We start from the raw sequence: 21,867 nt of genomic DNA, 5'->3' as shown, positions 1-21,867 counted from the left end.
CTCCCTCCATGGAAACCAGAGCAACTGAACCTATGTCATTCCAAGCCTAATTCTTAGCTTACATCTGGAGTAAAACGAGAAGAGTTCCAAAGTGAAAGAACTGTTTTCTCTAATCCAGTTGTCCTCAGTTGTATTGGAACTTTAAATTCTGGGATAGTCAAGCTTTGTTATCAAGTTTATTATCCGGGTATTTCAGGCTGTGGCTAAATCCTCTTTTGCATAAGGAACAGTTTGCAATTAGCTTAGTATGAAAATGAGTGTGCTAGAGATTTTTACTTCCTGGTAGGTTTTGATTTTCGATTTTATTACAGGAAATACAGAATGATGCACTAGAAAGCAATGAAGTAAGACATTCTGAGGCATGTCTAGAACAAGCCCAAGCCAATTGGCATGAAACTGATAGTAGGTTACAGGTTCTATGAAATAGAAATTAGTTTTTTGCCTGGCTTTTAACTGTGCTAATTTGCTAATTAATGCAATGGTAAAAGTGCTAGATCAGAGGTGTCAAACTCGCAACAACACGGGATGTGTCACGATGTATTGTGACTTTTTTTGCCATTATCGGCAATGATGCATTTGGCCTGTAGGCTAGCAGTTTGACACCCCTGTGCTAGGTAATTCCCTCAGGCGATGGTGTATTTTTATTTACAAAGAGATGATTGGAAAACAAATCTATCTTCCTGCCAGTGACCATTTGGTCTTCCTGAATATTTCAAGAGATTTTTCATCAAACCTTAATTATTAGAAATTATTTCCTAATGACCATATTGCTCTACTGAGCTCAAAGAGTGGCAGAGTTATGAATGTTGGGTCTGTCATTCTGCTCCTTGGCCCAGCAAGAGAGACCTTGCTTCAACCCCAGCTATATTAGGAAACAAATTTTAATTGTATGTTGGCATACTGTCTGTACTGTGAGACTCAGAAGTTCAGTATATTCTTTTCTAAAAGTAGGCTTACACACTGATGAAAAACTGGTTACTTTAGATTGGCTCTCAGTCCATCTGGATGGGGATGTCTTATAAATATTGTTAATAAAAAATTACTGTCAGAATAGACACAATGTAAAAAAAGAAGAAGGATTTCTAGGGAACGTCTAACATATAGATGAGAAATTACCTGTGACTGAATGCATTCACTCCAGAGCGTATTTGGAGGTTGGAACCAAACCTGCTTGACATTGTTAAAATGCTTACTTATATTCCAGCTTTTTTTTCATGAATCTTAAGATGATACAAACCTGACTTTTCATGTTTGAGGGATTAGATTATGTTGAAGAATAATCATTGCAATAGGAATTTGAATTCATAATCTAATGCTCTAAGCATTCCTCTAGATGTTTTTGAACTACAGCTTGCCTAAGTTTTGAACTGGCCATGCAGGTTGGAGCCAATTTTACTTGTGCTGTTTTTCAACTTATTTTATTTTATTGTTGAGTTTTTAATTGTTGTTAGATTCCCAGAGTCATGAATTTGAGATAGGCAACCACAAACATTTAAATCAATCAGTCAATTATATTGCATCATTTGTTCATTACAATCCATTTTTCTGCCTCTGTACATGTTCAAATAGTCACAGAATATTTATATACTTCCTTGAATGTTTTATTCATTCATTTGTTCATTTGTTCTTTCCTTCCTTCCTTCATCCATCCATCCATCCATCTTATATGCCGCCCATGTCACCTGGAGGTGATTCTTTTGCAACTGATTGATTGCAACCCAAGGTTTTTGGTATCAATGTTTTCAAAATCTGTAAGATGGTAGGCATAGCACTGTGAGCCAAACCCTGTCCTTTTTTTATGCACATGCTATGTCATTATACATATGGAAGGAAGAGATCTTGGATTGTGATACTGAACTGTGTTTATGTAGACTTTCACCACTACTGCAGATGCTGCTGTAGATACTTGATGGCTGCCAGATGACTGAGAAAATTAATTCCTTGAAAATCATTACATAGAACTATGTCCACGACTTCATACTGTTCCTTGTTAATTCAAACAACTCTCTCAGGCTTATCATATAATGCACAGGCAGGAATTGGCTTCTGTTTCAGATGTATTGTTTGAATACATCAGGCCATGCCATGTTATTTAGATTAATTTAATCTATAATCTATAAAAAGAAAAAAAGCATCTTTGGTCTTGCTTCATGCTTCACAATAAGAATTTCAGACCAAAGACAGAAAAACATGCATTATTCTTACTCTGTAGGTTATTTACATTATTAACCAGCTACAATAATTTAACATTTACAAGAAGAAAAAGAGAACCTAATCTGTACTAACTTACTAAACATATATCTTTTAAGTTTAATTTGTTGATCATTAGGAGCTTGATTAGAATTGGTCCTTCAAGGGCCATTTGGTATTATAAGAAAACTTCTACTAGCTGCATCCAATTCACATTGGAGGAGGGATGGCTAATCAAACAACTTCATGCAGTAACTCAAAGCTATTTAATTAGCCATTCACTTCTCCAGTTGTGACACATCACAGCTGGATTCTTACACACACACAAACACACACATTAACACACAAAATGTATTTTATGTATATATACTATGTATATGAAACACATTTCACAGCAAACACATAACTGATTACAATGAAATCAAGTTAAAACTACTGCTACTACTTTCACAAAGTCAATACAATATCTTTGCCTTGATTACATTACCACTCAATAAATTCTTGTAAAGTTACAGTGGCCTGTAATTTAATGATTTCATATATTAGAGTATGCTGCAATGTCCAGATCACTGATACAAAATAAGCAAAAGTGTTTGATTCTAAAAGAACAAACAACTTCTTGTATTCATTTATAAGAAGCAACAGGGATCTCTGAATAACAGATTAACAGAGTTGGAAGGGACCTTCTAGACAAATCCCTTGCTCAGGCAGGAAATCCTATACCATTTCAGACAAATAGTTGTCCAATCTCTTCTTAAAAATCTCCAAAGTTAGAGCACCCACAACTTCTGATGAAGTTGTTCCACTGATTAATTTTTCTAACTGTCGGGAATTTTTTCCTTAGTTTTAGATTGCTTCTTTCCTTGATTATTTTCCATCCATTGCTTGTCCTGCTTTCAGGTAATTTGGAGAATAAGTTGACCTCCTCTTCTTTGTGGTAGCCCTTAGATATTGAAACACTACTATCATGTCAGGCACTATTCCTTCTTTTCATTAAACTAGACATACCCAATTCCTGCAATCGTTCTTCATGTGTTTTAGCTTTCAGTCTGTCATGCCTCCATTGGAGCCTGAATCTGCAGAGGAAAATGAGCTGGAATGGGACCCTATGGAGGTCAAAGGAGAGGTGTCTGTGGTTTCAGAGGAATGTGGGTTTCAGAGCAGGCCGAGGCAGGCCAGGGCCCTTCAGAATTGGCACAGGATGAAAGGAGAGGCAGAGTTCAGGTGATGAGCAAGGGCCACCTCCACTTGATCCTTGAGCACCGAGAGTGGAGAGAAGGAGGGAACAATGCAGGCAGGCTCAACTACTTGGGAGAAGAGTGTCCCATCCCTCTCCACAAGGCACACCTGGAGACTGAGATTTAAGGAGACGCTGTGGGGAGAGGCATTTGTTGGGAACAAATGCTGATTCCTTGGAGTTTTATGTGTGTTGTTGCTGATCTCTTATTCTGTGACTTCTCCTTAGAAAGCTGGAAACTCTGACCATTGGACTGGCTGACAATGCTGCTTGGATGTTCAAAGATCTCAGACTGTATTTTGGCTTCCCTTTTGAAACTTCTTAGGCAAGTGTGTATTCACACAGACTCATTAGGTTTATGATGTATGTGTCATTCCTTGTTATCTCCGTGGCCTCTTCTCCTAATCAGACTGTATATGAAACTACTTGCAGCCAGAGGTGTGTGTCTTCCTTTGTTTGGAGGCTTGCCAGAAACGTGGGAGCATTTGGGGAAAATTTGGAGCAATTAAAGGGTGGTTTGAATTGCCAGCTGACTGCATTGCTCTGTGCTGTGCCCTGGGTCATCACACAGTTCCCTAACCATCTTTGTGCTCTTCTCTTTTCTCTTCCTAGAGTCTCAACATCTTTTTTATATCGTGGCAATCAAAACTGGATGCAGTACTCCAAGTGTGGTCTTACCAAGACATTATAAAGTCATACTAACACCTCATGTGATCTTGATTCTATCCCTCTGTTAATACAGCCTAAGATTACATTGGCTTTTTGCGGCAGTTGCAGCACACTTGGCTCATATTTAAGTGATTGTCTACTAGGACTCCAAGATCTGTCTTGTAGTTACTACTGTAGAGCAAGGCACCATCTATACTATACCTATGCACTTGGGTTTTTTGTTTTTTTGTCTAAATGTAGATCCTTACTTTTTTCACCATTGAATTTCATTTTGTTAGATATTATTTATTCTAATATAGTGCAACCTCCAATTTTCATTTGTTCAGGTAGAGCATAAAGAACCACTGTCTAGATCTTAACCACCCAAAAGATGCTCAAGACAAGAGCCCTGAAGAATACAAAGAGCAAAAGGATGGCAATTTAAAAAGATATCACTGAATATTTTCTGTATCTTGGAGTTCCCATATAAAAAATAGACCAAAATTTAAAAAATAAATTTGAAAAAAATGTGCCTGAATCCATCATACTCATAACCCAGTTAAATCACTGTCCTATCATCTGTTCCCTCCTGCCACCATTGTCTGCAGCAATCCAGCTGCCACATCTGGTGCTCTAGAACCAAGCAGGCTTCCAGTTTGTACATTAAGATGCTTCATGCATAATAACTCCCAAGATGAATGAGTTTTATTTACTGGGTAAGTAGAGAGCCTGAGAAATTGTTACCATAGTACAAGTTTCTTTCCTGATATACAACCCGTCAGCAATCACGTCCATCCCATCCCCCTTCTCCATTAGACAATTTACCCAGATGCTGCAGCAGCATTTTATACCAGAAATCAAATTCCCATTCAGAAGAACAGACTTGGCAAAAGATGGACATCATTTTAAACCTCTGAAAATGCATCGCCTGACGTTATGATAGGCTGTGTGCAGTCAGGAAGGCAGATGGAGTGACTGATCTACAGTGGTACTTGGCAGAGAGCAGAGGAAATGTTTGTATGTGGGGTGCAATCAGAACAGGCTATTTTTCCTGGGCCAGATACTTTTGTTGGATGATGGGAAGGATATAAGAACAGGCTACAATCAATAGGACAAAGGCTGGAAAGCTCAGAATGCCAAGATTTTAGCAGCTGCACAGAAATGGGAAGAAAAGTCATCATAATAAATGGTGGAAGGATAATCACTTACACTAGGACAAGCATCTTCTCCTTGTTGTCCCACCAAGATATATAAGGTATCATTCTTCTCAAGTGGAAATATTCCCACAACATTCACACCATGTGATCTCATCATACTGTTTTTTCCTTTGCCACCAGCTGCTCCATAGCCTGAGATGCTGCAAATAAAAGAAAAACAAAACAGAAAAAAGGCAAAAGGTCATAAGAGAAATACAACCAGAATTATTTATTCTGACCACAGAATAACCTGGTACAGATTTTTCCCCTCCCCCAGGTTTGTCATTTTCTAAACCTTACATTTGCTTTATAACTAAGTGGTTCTTCTTTGCTATATCTCAGTCACTGATTTAACTGGCCCAGAATCTATACTCTTTCAAGATGATCAGAAGCTGCTGATTGGGCAATATTGGAAGAAGGATTCCTTGCCTACTATAGAAGAATGGTTTCTTAAAGTTTCTTATTTATCAGAAATGGCAAAAATTTCGGCTTATCTGAAAGACCATTCACAAGAGAGATATATCTCGGTGTGGAAAATGGGTAAATTTTGTACAGAATAAATATGGGATTAGGAAGTATTATTTAGCTTTTGAATAATTTATAGTTTAAAATGGGTATGGTTGGATTTGTAGTTTCTATGTATTGGAGTTAAAGTACTTTAAATTTTTTGGATGTATGTATAGTGGATTGATGTTCATTTAATTTGTATGGTTTTTTTTGTTTCTTTAACCCTGTATTCAGCTCTTGGAACGAGGGGGGAGGGTTATGGGATGGGAGGGGAGGGTATTTTATTGTAAAAAGTTTATAAAAATTTTCAATAAAAAAAAAGATGATCAGAAGCTGGCAACGTTGGCTCCCTAACACCAAATGCTCATAAAGCAGAGGGGGTTCTTGGAATCTGATCCAATGATGCTCATGTGTCACTTTCCATAACCCAAGCTATCATTCTTTAGTAAGGCAGCAATTGACACACGAGAGGACATGATGGCCACGAGATAGCAGCTCCTGAACAGATGCTAGGAGGAGCAGGAGGCATTGAGCTGATTTTTAGCAGGAAACTGTAATGGCTAATGAGGTGCGCTATTCAGCAAGGCAAGCTGGCAGGGCTAATTGGCAGCAATTAGGGGCCATATTTTTCTGTGTAAAAGTAGATTTTGCATATAAGCAATAAAGTCAGGAACCCAGAGAGACACTCTTAGTGCCTCATTCACCAGCTGTGAAAGAAGAACAGTTAGCTCCAGGTCACAACTCTACACATTTGTCAAAGCCTACAGCTACAAAGAGGGTATTTGTTCTGCCATCGATAATGCATGGCAAATTTGCATGGCTCTTATAGTGCCAATTATCATCTTGTTGGGATGAATGATAGTAGTTAAAGCAACAAGAATGTATACAATGGTGTTTTTGACAAGATCTGTGGATAAAAAAATGGGGATTTGGTTTGTAAAAAAAACCTATGCTTGCTACATTTATATTGTTTTGAGGTGAAGGACACTAAATCATTCTATAAGAAGCCAATTGATGGTCTTATGTCAAAGCAATTTAACATAGGACATGGACTGTTTGACTTGGGACATGGACTGACTGCCATAGAATTTGGGAGGCTATGAGAAATGTAGATAAAGAAACCAAAAAATTGAGATCTTAACCTTATTTTCCCTTGGATTGATTGCATTTTTTTCCTTTGAGTTCTATTTAATTTTCTTTCTTATAAAGCACTTATCAGAGCAACATAGAGCAAAAAAAAAAAAAAAAGCTGTTTAAAAATACATATAAAATGAGTCAAAAGTAAAAAAAAACTTAATTCCATTCTATTGTCACCATTAAATAGCAGGAATGAAATTAGTAATAGAATGGGCTGTGGTACTAAAATTAAAATTAAAAATTAATAAATCTGGGATAATTAAAAAAAATCCTATCCTGGTACAAGAAAATAAAACCAGAATGGATACCAGGCATACAGTATCTTCTTTGATAAGGCATTTCAAAAGCAAGGATTTACTGCTAAAGAACATCCATCAGGCTCTTCTCAAAGATGATAAGGAATTGGATCTGAATATACATATTTTTTACTTTTGTTGTTGCTGACAGAATCAATTATCTGTGCCATGCCACTTCACTAATACTCGATCAGCCAAATGACAGAAAAAAGATACTGAGGTGGGTGCTAGGGGAAAAAAAAAAAAACACTTAAGCCTGTGAAGACATGACTTGTTCTTAGATGCATTAAAAACTGGAAGAGAATATATATTTTAAAAGTAGTGTGCAAATCTGCAAATACCACCATACCGCCAGATATGATGAGCCTCCTTATGATGAGTCTGCACTCATAATTAGTTTCCCTTTGGCTCTTCATGCATCCATGTGACACTCAATCAAAAAAATTATACTTACTTTTTGGATAAAGTAAGTTGAGAGAGAGAGGGAGGGAGGGAGGGAGAGAGAGAGAGAGAGAGGGAGGGAGGGAGGCAAATTTTAAACAACACACATGAAGGCTTTGGGAAGAAAAAGCTTCAAAATGGGGCTGATGGCTGTCAGCTAAAATGACTAATGTGGACTTAGAGAGCTCTAATGGTTATTGTAAATGGGTTGTTAGTTTCAGTTCAGAGAAAGACTAGAGAGTGATTCTAAAATGGATTAGGTGTTCCTTGCACCTTAGCTGAAAGCTTCTTAGTTTGTAAACAGTACTAAATCTATAAAGTGTGTTAAAGAGGAAGAGAACCAATATGGGACTAGTTTCAGAGGACCCTTGGTAAGGTTGAGGATAATGAAAGAGAAGACTGTTTACTTGTTAGAAGTCATCAGCTAGATCAGTGGTTCTCAACCTGTGGGTCGGGACCCCATTTGGGGTCAAACGACCATTTCACGGGGGTCGCCAAACAAGGCTGTCCACCATTTTTTTCCCCTTTTCTTTGGCCACGGCCCTGGCACCCGGTGATATATAAGTGGTTGGGGGGTCACCACAACATGGGGAACTGTATTATGGGGTCGCGGCATTAGAAAGGTTGAGAACCACTGAGCTAGATGAAGGCATATTGTCAGTTTGCCTGACTAAAAGAGGAAACATTGCCACAAACTAAAAAGGAAACAATTATAATTAAGGAACACCCTGGAGCTCAGGTCCCTTCACAATACTGAAAATCATAATGTTCTTGCAAGTGTTGTTGAAGTCTACCCATCTCCCCCTAATTCATTTAGAGATGAAAACCTCTAGCAGCAACTAGAGCTATTCCTTTATTTATAAACAAACATAGATTATATAATAAGGGTGTTGGTTGGCACCAGTGATGTTTTCACTCCAAAATACATCGAAATGAACATGACCCATAGCTGATTATGTCAGTTTGCATGTCAGGTAGAAAACTTTCAAGCACTTTGCTCCCAACAATAGCCTTAAAAATAATGCTTTTCTGCTCTTTCTTAACACTCTGAATCAGTCTCACGCTGGTTTAAGAAATGAAACGAAAGATGTGGCTCAGCTTAAACTGGGAAAAATGTCTCTGGTTTGCAAGGAGTCATTGGCGATGGGCTTTTCTTGGCCCAAACCAAACCAAACCAAACCAAACCAAACCAAACCAAACCAAACCAAACCAAACCACTAAAATTCTAAATTTTAAAGAAAATAATCCTCTAGGAATTGAATCTGCTTTCATTCCATGGCAATAATAGAATAAAGAAAAATCAAGTAGTAGGCAGCAATTACAAATGCCTACTGAAATGTATCTCTCTCTCTCTCTCTCTCTCTCACACACACACACACACACACACAAAGACAGACAACATTGGAAATGTTAATATTACAAGTAGTCCTATACCACGGCATGCTATCTGGGAAATTTCTGGAAATTAAAATCCACATATCTTACAGTCGGCAAGGTTGAGAAACACTATTATAGGAATGGATTATTTGTTGTTCAAAAGCAAGGTGTTGATTGCCAGTAGATAGACCAAGTATCAGACTTTTCTATCATTGATGTCTGTATGGCATCTAACTGAGATCATTCCCCTTAAAGATATACTAACTAGGCTCTTAATCTTAGAAGGAACCAGCAATAAAATGTTCCACATGGACAATTTATTTCATATTTATTTGTTTACTTTTTGGGGCTGTTTGTAATGAATGCCCCATTTTTTTTTTTTAAAATGCTCATTCATTTTGTCATATTTTAGTCAAAAATGAAAAAAAATTCCTTTTGTCCAATGTCATACCCCACTCCCCATGTATTTTAAGAAGCAAAGAATTTCAGCTGATATCATGAAAGGGATCAAGGCCAGCAATGCTGAAGATCTAACAACAGAAACAATATAAGTTGCTAGGGAAATTGACCCAAAGGAATGTTCTAATCAACTCAGCTAAGCCAATTGCAGTAATTGCTCTTAGCCAAAAATGTCAATCAAAGGAAAGTGCTTCCATGATATCCTAAATAATCTTCTATGTCTGCTTTATGTAACAGGTTAAGATATCCTGCAGTATAGAGAATGTTTTGACTCAACATGTCTCCAAAATAAGCAGAATTAAGCCTTATAACAGGAAAGACAAAATACACAACATCCCCTTAAAAAAGCTAGACACTATATTGATGACTTGTAAGTTTTGAACTACTTGCTAGTGTATTAAATAACAAAGTCAGCCTTGGGGTACTATTAAATGTTGTTTCTTCCCCCAGCATTAACATTAAATAAATGAGACTTCTGTATGTATAATTTACTACTCTTCTCTTTTACATTAGGGTGATATTTTATATGCACTCATGTAACATGCCAGCCTTGAAAAATTATTCCCACCTGTTCTCCCACAGGAAAGTAATTCTTTTCTAAATGGCTGAATGAAACATTATTAGGTATTTTTTCTTTCATTGGCAACAATTTCCCTAAAAATGGTCAGGCAAGCAGATTTGGGTCCTTTTTCTACTCAATTCTACCAAGTTGTGTCTCAGCTATTTAAACCACCATTGGCTAATTTGGACAGTGTAGGGATCTGTCTGTCTGTCTGTCTGTCTGTCTGTCTATCTATCTATCTATCTATCTATCTATCTATCTATCTATCTATCTATCTATCTATCTATCTATCTATCTATCTATTATCTATCATAGAATAAGCAGAACTGGTCCTTCAGAAGCATCGGGAAAATTGAAGGTTTTCATTTCAAACCAAATCATGGAGACTTCCAAGGAATAGACCAGTTGTTTAGAACTTCTCTGATTAAAAAGAGGATTGGATATCACCCTTATATACTCCAGACAATTGCTCCTCATGAGAAGGCCACAGGAATATTTTATAGTTTGGAATGTTGGGAAATCAATAGATCAACCATCTTCTTCATAAACATGATAGAGTATTTTAAAAGACAATAAGTTTGCAAGTCTTACTTTCTAATTACTTTCTAAAATTGCCTATTAATCATGTTTAAGCTATTAGAGACCTTTGAAATACCATGTTGGAAAAGTCTTTATTGGGTAAGTCTTTATTCAACTCTGAACAAAGGAAAAATTAAACATCACTTAAAAAAAGAACTTGAAATACATAATAAAAAGCTATGTAAGATTTTGATCTAAAAAGTTATGAATAATTAATGGTCCAGATAAATATGGAATATTGATTTTTATTATCAGATTTTGGAATTAACTATTAAAAATAAACAGTTTCTACTGACAAACAGATTTATTTTGGCTATCCTAGATCAAAACAAAGATAAGTGATAATATTGGAAGCTAGAGAGGACTAAAGGTTCTACTTAGAAAACAAAATACAAGCCTGTTTTTGATATCAGAATACTGGGGCTTACAAAATAATTCAAAATGTAATAATAGTGGAAATATTAAAGGATGTCTTTGAAGAATGAAACAAGAAATTAGTAACTACAATATCAACACTGTCAGTAATGATGTTTGCTTCAATGGCTAGACTATATCTAAAATATGTTAATGAAGGAGACTTCCGGGTTGGTCATTGGTACCTTTGGACGCATGGAGGCGAACTCTGTCTTCAGTGTCTGATTTCATCCCACTGGAGGACCCTGGAAAGGGTTGAAAGTCACCCTGTAGGAGCGATGAGCGATTGATTGCAGGAGGGCGGTAGCCCTTCCGCTCGATCCAGGGCAGCTCTCCAAACTGGCGGGGGAAAGACCAGCCATAGCAATATGGCTCGTCATTAAGCTGCTGACAGCTGAAGTCAAAATTACTACCAATCAACTTTAAAGCAACGCGGATGAAACTAGGTGAGATCTGATCTTCTCTTTCCTGCAAAAGCTGCTCTAAGCATTCTTCCGCCTGTGAGGAAAGAGGGAAGGGAATTCCTGCCCAACCCTCTAAGAACAGCAGCGACTGACTACCCAGGGGAAGCAAAGCAATTATAAAAACAACTTTAATCTAATTGGATGCATATACTTTTGAAATTTAGGGACTAAAAAGTTTTCCTAGAAGTTTTCTTAGTCCTGTTTCTACTGGATACACTGATTTTTATTTAAAAAGAAAAGAAATAAACTTCGAAAAACTATTATAAAAATGGGGGACTTAAAACGTTTTAAATGGCATCAGTGACATCTTATGGTGAAGTTTGGTATTACAACTTGTTATTGCCTAAAATAGACTTGGCTTGAAGCCCAGACTTTAGATAAGACTCTTTTGACATTGATACCACCTGTGAGAAATTCAGCTGTAAAAAGAACGTCTGGGTGGCATAACTGGCCTGCTTGAACTATGAATGTAAACCTTTATTGACTTTCAGAGTTATATGTGGGGAATTGCCTTCCTATCTCTTTATTTGAGGATGGACCTTGGACTATAAAATCTTACTTGACAAATGACTTCTACTATAAAGACTATGTATAAACACATGAAATAGAGGTCACATACCTAGTTATAAATTTTTTTAACGTCTGATTTTAAAGTCCTCAACTTAATACATTATTAAGAGAATATGGATGAAGACCAAGGAAAGATCCTTTCCAAGTTGAAAGCAATACATGAAACCATTCTTTCAGCTTGTGATAAAATAAGACCTAACATAAAAGAACAAGAGGCCAGCTTAGATAGACAAACCCAGACTTTGACTACAACCAAAGAACTAACAACACAGAAGATAACAGAATAAGTGGAACAATCAAATATTAAGACAGAGGACTCTATTGACCAACAAATACAGTTAATGGAAAATCCAGGGAGTGACAACACTAAAACTGGAAAAGACTTTCTATATAAATCAGAAGAAATTTGAGAAAGAAGAATAGATTGAATGGAAGATAAACATATCAGGACAATCATGGGGGATTGGAATAATAGGGAGACAATTTAATGAATACAAATGGGCTAGTCCTTCCAAAAAAATGGCAACTAAATGGTCTCTCTTATTTCAAATAACATATATAACAGTAGAGGAAGATCTATTTGATGATCTAAAAGCATAGACATGGAAGGCTAGTTGGCAAAGGAAGAAAGCCAGAATAAGGCTGAAGAAAATTGGGGTTTTGATTTATTAGAGGGGATTTCATAGTACTAATCAGAGGGTTAAAGGGAGAAGTTGAGATAAGGGGAATTTTGGTCATTAGATCTAAAATATTTGGAAACTGATTGAAAATAAGGATTTTATTTTAATATCTAAAAATTAGACACACACAAAAAATAATTATTATGAATATGTTTGATTTATTGATTAACCCAGACAATATATATAATGGTTTTGATTTATTAAAGGGGATACTGTATTATTAAGTAGATGATTTAATATGTTGGAAAATAAATAACTTTTAGGAAATAAACAAGACTATATTCAAATAGATAAAATATGTATTTTGAATATTATATTCTGCTATGAATTGAGATAAGGGAAACTTTGGTTAACTAAAGCCTGAAAATTATAAATATCAAATGTTAAATTGGAATATTGATGGGAAACTAAAAATTGGGAAAAAATCAATAACAGGACATTGATTGTTTATAAATGTAAAATGTAAATGTAAAAGTAAAAGTAATTAAGATATGTATAAGCTAAAAATTTACTGATAAATGTAATAATGATGTTTTTATTTGATATAATAAGAACTGTATTAGCTTAAATATGAGATAGTAGATATTAAGGGAAAAAGAGAGGAAATATTTGATGTTGTAACATGAGATTTGTACTAAAGATTTTTGTATGTTATTGAACTATTGATTAACTCAGCCACCATACTGCTTTTTAAATACTTAAATGTAAAATTGGAAAATTAATAAAATATTATTAAAAATATGTTAATGAAGGAATGACAGATAATGAGCAAATTTTATCTGAAAGACAGAAAAAGTACTGAAAAGTGGAAGTAGGCCAAGACAGTGATTTCGAAAAGGATGCTTTACTGGATATACATAAGAACCCAGTTGAATTTTTAAAAATTGAAAGGGAGATACAAATGATAAATCAAGAGAATGATATGGAAAATGTTTTCTTATTGGATATAATAAAGAGATTTGATAAAGCTTTGAAGAATTTTGTGCAATGGGATAAAGAATTGAAGGGAAATAATTTCTTATAACAATATTTGATTGAATTAAAGATTAAAACTGTTAGAAGGAAAAGGTGTTTGGTTGATCAACGTTAAAATAAGGCATTTTTTGCAAAGGTGTGATAACCCTTTATTCTGACATCAAAATTGAAAAGCTAATGTTTTAAGGAATTGCTTATAAATAAGGGACGGTATACAGGATGATAACATATTTGTAACCTGTTAGGGTGTGAAGAGTTATTAGATTTGTTCATACCTGTTGCGATGAAGATTAGAAGTCACTTCTTTATATATTCTTTTCTTTTTCTATATGATATTCATTCTTTTCTTTTTTTCCTGCACTTTCATTCTTTTTTCCATTCTGTTTTCTTTCTCTATGTTTAGTTTGTATTAATTTCACTATTATAATTAAAATTCTTAATATAAATTATATTTAAGAAATAACAAAAGTAAAATTATGCCATTAAAATATTGCCTTATTCCTTCCATCTCAGTGCAGATCCCTTTGCAACCTTTGATACTCCTTGGTGACTTTGATATTAGGTAAGTTTCCATTTTCTGTACAGAGCATTATTTGGTTTAAAAATTCAGAATTTGATGATAACAGTTTGAAACCCAAAAATACAGCATATGGTTATGAAAAACACATTGAAACATAGAACACATTTTCAAAATATGTTTTGTATGATATGTGTACACAAATATGTATATTTTGGAACAAGAAAACCAAAGTTAAAATATCTGCAGGTAGGATCAAATATATTAACTCATGTGGAAATGGTTTAGAAATAAACCAAATCACACATGCCTACCCGAATCTTCTCAATTTTTCCATTTTTTTTTAAAAAATGATGCAGTGCTTTCATTTCTTTAAAAAAAATCAGCCAAATGTGATTCCCTTGGCAATTTTTTTTTTTAACCTACAAATGGGTTGAACTTAGTAGCAATATAATATTGCTTCTAAACAGTATAACAATTATACACCTCACATTTGATTCTGGGCAGCACTTAGGATTGAGTCAGCTTGGCAGCCCTTTGGTACTTTTACTATTCACTGATATCTACACATTCTAAACCAGAAGTCATCAACTGTTGTGAAACAACTCCCCTTCCCCATAAATACACACTGAGGAAAAGGAGAAAATTACAGAAAACTACAAAACTTTGAGGAGTTCTTATATGAGTTCTTGCAAGATTTGGGTCATCTCCTCAATTCTTGCACTGGATTACCATAAGCTTTTAATATTTATTTATAATAGGATGAAAAAGATTTCTTGGAACTGCCAATGGTGTAATGGTATCCTTGGATACTGTGCTACCATTACCATAAGATTAGATGTTTCATATTTAACTCTATACAATCCTCTCCTTAAACTATAATAGAGGATTTACTAGTTTATTCATACTGCAGCATGGATGTGAGAATTCTTTATGCCATTTCATATCTGCTACAAATGTAATGTGTAAAGTACTAATCACGCCTCTTAGACTTGGGCCAATCTACATAACAGGCTAATTAAGTTCTTTTAAATGGAACTGGCCAAGAACAAAATCTAGGGTCATTAGTTCACCCTACATTTTTCAGGAGTAAAGATTTTCTTTCTTTCTAGTCCCCGAACTAATGGATAAAATCCAATTCTGCCCTTTGATGGCAATGGGGAAATTTCTTAGTCTCTTCATTTTTTTGTGTGTTTCAGGGCTTAGCAAAGTTTGGGGAAATAGATTCTAGAGATCAAGCTCTGCAGTTTTTCTGCCAGCTCATTTTTAACATAGTAACTGTTGTAAGAAACAAATAAATCATGAATGAGTACTACTTGCTCATATTATTCTGTAAGTCAGTCTGAGAGCATTTTAGAGCTGAAGAATAGGATATCAGCGTTTCAACAAATAAGTAAAAGAAAGCTCACCTGTATGTATTGGCTGCAGGAACTCTCCATATCTGTACACCAGGAAAATGTTCCTCTGTTCCTACCAGTACACTGATATTAGAGATCTTATAGAAATCATTACACTGGGTCTGAGTAGGTCCTTGTGATCCACTGGCACCACAGGTGGAAAACACCCAATTATCTGAAAGAGATACATGCAGGTATATCCTCAGTATCAAAGAGGTGGCAGTTAATATCCTCAGCTGCATGACAACAAATGAAGAATCTACAGGAGCCTCACTAAAGAAACAAACTTCACATTCAGTTGTTCCAATATGCCATGTGCTCTCATTGGTTAACAAAGAGGTCCCCCTCTCCTACAAAGCACATGCAGGATAGATCTGCTGGTAGGAGCAAACTTGAGGGAAACTTGAGATTTGAAGGAGAAAAAACATTTGTAGAAAACAAATGAAAATGAGAATAATCCCAAAGGACTGGGTATCTTCAATAGATATAGAGTAAAAAAAGAAACACTCAGAGAAAAACTGAAGGAAGAGAGAATGGAATAGAGCTATATAGCAGACTCAATCCTAAAATAGCTTCAGCCTCTCCATCATCCCTTAATGCTCCCCAGTAAATGTAAATTCTTCAGATAACAAATTATTTGCCCCTAATTTATACTGATGGAGAAAAATGATACCATGAAGCAATTAAAACTTAATGGCAATTGTTTTTAGCTATACTTGTGTGATTTGGGTTTCCCCTCCATTGTGACTTGCATTTTAATTTTTTACAGTTCAGCTGAATGCTTGAAAATGGGTTGAGAATGTCCTTTTTTCTCTTGGACCTTCACATTTCAGTTGCAAATTCTGAAACGGAATTATATTCATATTTATTTGAATGCAAATGCAGCATTCCTTGTGACCTGAGCCCCAATAAAGCAGGTTTCCTGATTGTGGGCAAAGCAGTATTCACATTCAAGTAAGGAGAGTTCCATGTCAGATCCCCAAAGCCCAAAGAATGATCAGTGGGCTCAGTATGCAGATTCCCAACACCTGAGGAGGCCTTTAACATGTTCTTTCCAAATTAAGCCTCACTGAGTTCAATGGAATTTACTTTCAGAAAGCATGAATGTAGGACTGGACTGTGCTTTATTGAGGGTTTATATATAGTGTTATTGATTTTTCTATTCTTTTAACCCTAATAAAAGGGTATGATAAAAACTTTCAAAATCAAGGATGAGAAATGCACAGCTTGAAAAAGAACTACTCTTCTTTTTCAGTCCATAGAGCCTACACCAATGGATATATCAAATTTTCACACCATACTTTTTTTTAAAAAAAAGAATTGAAGATTAATGGATAAAATGGATGCCCTAAAATCTTCAGGAACTTAAAATCACAATAAAAATTATGTGAGAACTATATGTTTATTATTTTGCCCTTCTTGGAGAACTTATATAATTAAACATTTTTAGAAAGATTATTGTAAGGTGAAGGCTTGGAACTTTCTTGTCCACACATCTGTTTCCAGAAATGGAAAATAAAGCCCATGAGACAGAAAAGTGAGAAGAACTTGTAACTTTTAGAATTCCATTCTTAGATTTTTATTGCATTGAGATAGGCCTGTCCTATACAGTGACTCATTATGACATTGAAATAATTTTAGTACATTCAAGGAGGACCCAATGGGTCTTAGAAGCTCCTACAATGACAGTACATGTTCAATATAGTCTAATTATTACATTCTCTGTGCTTTTTTTTTTTAAACATTGAATCCATTCTTTTGTTCAATGAAACTAAGCTGTCCATATTTTGAAGAATCAGAAGCCAAGGTTTCAGACTCTGATGCCATGGGCCAACTGACGTTAATATGGTGACTAATAATTTCTCAAATAAGTGTTAGAGCTGAAGGTGACAATTCATCATATACTTTCTATGTGATATCCTTATGCTGTGGCAAGATTGCTTATGGCATCAACTATAAAGGATGTAATCCTGATTGCATTACTTTCAGTGAGATGTCAAAGGCACTCCTGATGGCCCTAATTTCATAATGCCTGAAGGGAAGGAATGAGAAACCATGTGGAAGAATCCAAGATCTTCATATTAATGGGGTAAAGATTCTGAAGTAGAATGTGAGCTACATTTTCTATTTCAACCTTTCCCTAGCCAACTTAATCTTTTTTTTGAAAAGTATTGCACCCTCACAGAAATTCATGTTCCTCTGTTAAACTGCAAATCAGAAAAACAGGGATATCCTGCCAGCAATCTTGAAGTCTTAACACTTTTCTGTCCCAGTAGGTTCAGACCAGCTGTAACAGAGCATATGTTAAATAAAATGAGCAAGCAAAAGTTTATACCAGGAATATTAAGAAACAGTTGCATTGTCTCTGGTGAAAAATTAAACATGTTCCCTCAAGTGGTAGCAAGTGACCTTGAAAAAAGATTTTTTTTTTTTAAAAAAAAGAGAAAAATCATACACCAAGAGAGAAGATTAAACAAGAAAAATTGAACTGTGAAGATTTATCCCCATGTCTCATTAAGAAATAAGGACAGTTTAATTGTTGTTTAATGAGTTTTCTATATCATGAGTTTATCCTTTACATTCCAAGTCTGACATTGCTTAATTCTTTACATTTTTTTCTGACACTGCTAATTGGTGCCCGAACATAAAGTGAGAATGTGCTAAAAGATGCGTGACACAATTTCATATTCACAGACTTGTACTCCTAAATATATGTGACCTTCAAGCTTGAAAGAACCTGCAACATCTTTTATGTTAGCCGTATCATTAGGGCAGCTTATCAGACATAAGAAATATAATGTATACAAAAATTAGGAACTATATCCAATTATTTGTACTAATTATTTCAAACTACTAGTAGTAATAGTAGTAGTCATTGCTTGATGTAAATAGCAATCACTAAACATCTTGGGCCATTGGCAAAAATATTACTTGGATAATTTTGATCTCTTTTGTACTGTTAAAAAATCACCTGGTAACAATTCCAAAGAAACATTTCTTCTTCTTTTGTTAATTTTATTGAACTCAAGAACCATTTATTGAAAAACAATTCTGGGGAATTTATTGCTTCATAATACTTTTAGTATTCTTTCAAACTAAACTTCCTATTTTTCTTCCATATTCTAATATCCATTAGCTTCAGATGTCTACCTTATTCTGAACAGGACCTGTGGCTACAAGGTGTTGGTCAGATGACAGTTTTGTGAGGGAGTCTACCACTGTCTTCCCCATCATTTCATATTCTACCTTTAAAAAATAATTTTCATAATTGCTTGTGTAGATGTGTATTCAAGTATCTTCAACAGAGGGTCAGGAAGTAATATCCAGCAGGGGCTATAGTATAATTCAAACACATCTACATTTTCTTTTCCTTTTGAAATGTTAAATAGGATCTCTTGGTAGACAGCAGCTTTTCAGGACTTAAGATGTCCTTACTCTCAGAGATCCTGGGAAGAATATCTGGAGTCTTTCCCACATAAAGTATGTATTCTTCTGCCTTGCCTTGTGAAGCATCTCCAAAAATATGCCAATGTGGACAGTGATAAGGCTAAAGAATTAGAGACTTGGTGGGAACAGGGCCAGTCCTACATTGGGCAAAGAAAAACAAATTATCTCAGGAGCCAACAACATCAGTCTTTTATTTAAACTTTCATTTTATATGCTATATTGTAAATTAAAATTTAAATGGGTTACTGTTTCTCTTTTACAGTTTTAGAAAGGTATGTGCCCCATCTTCTTATTAAGTTTAACTATTAATATGTATATGAAGTTTATACCTCAGTCTGAATACAAGTATGAAGGAAAGGCTTATGCCACAGATTGATTTAATTCACTTTCCCTCTACTCAGAAATTTCCATAGCACCGACATTGATCTAAAAGCTTTATTAAATGTAGCATTTGCCTGAAGCTTTGAGCGTATCAAATATCCAGTGCTCCCTTAAACGCAGCCTATGATACTTTGGAGAAGGAAGAGGTCATTTCCAGTAAAAATCAATATGTCTCTTTTGTGTATTATTGATTTTTTTTTTACTCATTCCTCCAAGAACTAAGGAAAAGAAATTTGCAGGGTGTCATTCACAAGCCATTAAAACATCATACAGAATGGTTTCTATAGGTTGCTACATGTTATGGCAGTTCAGGGTAATTTGGTTTACAGCACAGATTTTGGTCTTCATAGATAAAAGAAGCAATGGTGAAATGGAACCTCTAGCTCCAGAGACTCTGGTGTAGCATTTTCTATCTGCAGACAACATAATGCTGTTCTGCATAGCATTGGCAAATGAATGTGTTTTCCTTTTGTTCTGTACTGCAGAACAGAGAGATACATCAATTGGATAATCCTCTTATCTGAAGTATGCCTACAAATTTGCAAAATCCAGCTAAATATATAATCAATTGCTCAACTGTTCAGAAGAAATACTGATATAGCAAAATGGGGTTGTCTTGCAGTTAAGCATAAGTCTGAACGTTCCAGGTGCAAATTAGCCTCTGACAAAAACACTTCAAGTAAGGATTGTCTATTGTCGCCTTTGTTTGGATCTGTTGCCTTTTTATGGCTTCAGTCATGATTTGTATGTATGATTCTTGCTATATAAGATGATAATTTTCATTCATACATTTTTAGGACATTCTTCATCCACTGGGCAAAAAATTTGCATATTATCTCATGACATGTACATGCAAACACACTATCTCACTACAGGCCTTGGCAGCATGAAAAAAAAAAGACAAATTATTTGGATTATTTGTATCATCTGTTGAACAGAAAGTTGAGTAACTGAATAAAAATGACCCCAGCATTTCATCAGTTGTTTGCCCCTATAATCAGCCCTGGCAACATGCACATTTTAAGGGGATTAAAGCTGATGCAGTTTGTCACTTAGAAATTGTAGGTTTCAACCAAAGAAATATTGCAGCCAGCTAAGTTATATTCATTCCACCTGTGCAAAGTCCTCATTGTATTGTAGTCTCAGGGCACTTCTAGGTGATGAGCTTTTGTATCGTCCAAGTCATCCAATCCACAATTAAAACAATTTCCTGATATTTTAGGATGTAAGAGTCCATTGAAACAAGCATTTTTACTTGCTTTCATATTTACAGCAACTGAAGTATATCACACTTTATCCTTCCTTGTCAATATTGAACACAAAGAAGTCTCATTTTAGGTTCATTGCTATACTTTATCTCACACCAAAACTCATGTTCTTCCTGTTTCTTGCTGAAAACCTTCTCGTATGTCCCCTATAACAGCATACAGTATCTTCTGACATCACAATTTTGTATTCAGTCCCTTTATGTAATGCTGCCAATCCAAACATGATGGGATAATTAGAACAAATCAAGCATTGCCTCTCGTGAAACTGCAAATTATACTACATAAGAGGATCTTGTTATCAACAGAGGGATAGTTTCAAGATCACATAAAGTGATTTTACCACTTTATACTGCGTTGGTGAGACTACACTTAGAAAACTGCATCCAATTCTATTTACCACAATACCAACCCCCCCAAAAAAGTTGAGACCCTAGAAAGATTGCAGAGAAGAGCAACAAAAATAATAAGGGGTCTAGAGGCTAAACTATATGATGAATGACTGAAGGAACTAGGTATATCTAGTCTAAGAAAGAGAGGGATTAGGGGTGATATGATAGCATTCTTCCAAAATTTGAGAGACTCCAAAGCATCTGAGGGCAGGACAAGAAATAACGGATGGAAGATTATTAAAGAGAGAAGCAACCTAGAACTAAGGAGAAATTTTCTGACAGTGACAACAATTACTTAGTGGAATGGCTTGCCTCCAGAAGTTGTGAGTTCTCCATTACTGGAGGTTCAAGAAGAACCTGGAATGGTATAGGATCTCCAACCATGGGCAGGAGGTTGGACTAGAAGACCTCCAAGGTCCCATCCAACCCTTTAATACTATGTTTTCTACTTTCACGAAGTAAGAAAGATCTAGTGCTATTTTTTTTGTTATGATCCCAATTCTCAGAAATTAGATTTATCCCTTGTTTAACAACATTCCAGAAGACAGTAAAAAATGGAACTCATCTGAAGCACAGTTGGAAGCTAATTACTCACCATTAGTAATTGTTATTGCAATTGTTGTCTTATTATTTTTGCTGGATTAGATGATAATGCTTCCATCAAGATTATGAGGATTATGATATTTACAATTTTAATTTACTCTATACCATGGATATTTTAACTCTGTAACTGTGT

General features: G+C 35.3%; 1 protein-coding gene across 1 annotated transcript in view; it reads right to left on the bottom strand.

Moving 5' to 3' along the window:
- Positions 1 to 21,867, bottom strand: part of ALK (ALK receptor tyrosine kinase) — a 126,438-nt gene that overhangs the window by 52,468 nt on the left and 52,103 nt on the right. Inside the window, exons 6-7 of the mRNA XM_039337025.1 lie at positions 15,659 to 15,821; positions 5,285 to 5,432 (exon numbers count right to left, since the gene is read on the bottom strand). Of these exons, the coding sequence (XP_039192959.1) occupies positions 5,285 to 5,432; positions 15,659 to 15,821 (311 nt within the window). The remainder of the gene's footprint in view (positions 1 to 5,284; positions 5,433 to 15,658; positions 15,822 to 21,867) is intronic.

Source organism: Crotalus tigris, unplaced genomic scaffold (assembly GCF_016545835.1).
Source record: "Crotalus tigris isolate CLP2741 ecotype Arizona unplaced genomic scaffold, ASM1654583v1 scf7180000017668.6805642782:7212621, whole genome shotgun sequence".
NCBI lineage: Eukaryota > Metazoa > Chordata > Lepidosauria > Squamata > Viperidae > Crotalus > Crotalus tigris.
This window is presented reverse-complemented; position numbering and strand designations above follow the sequence as displayed.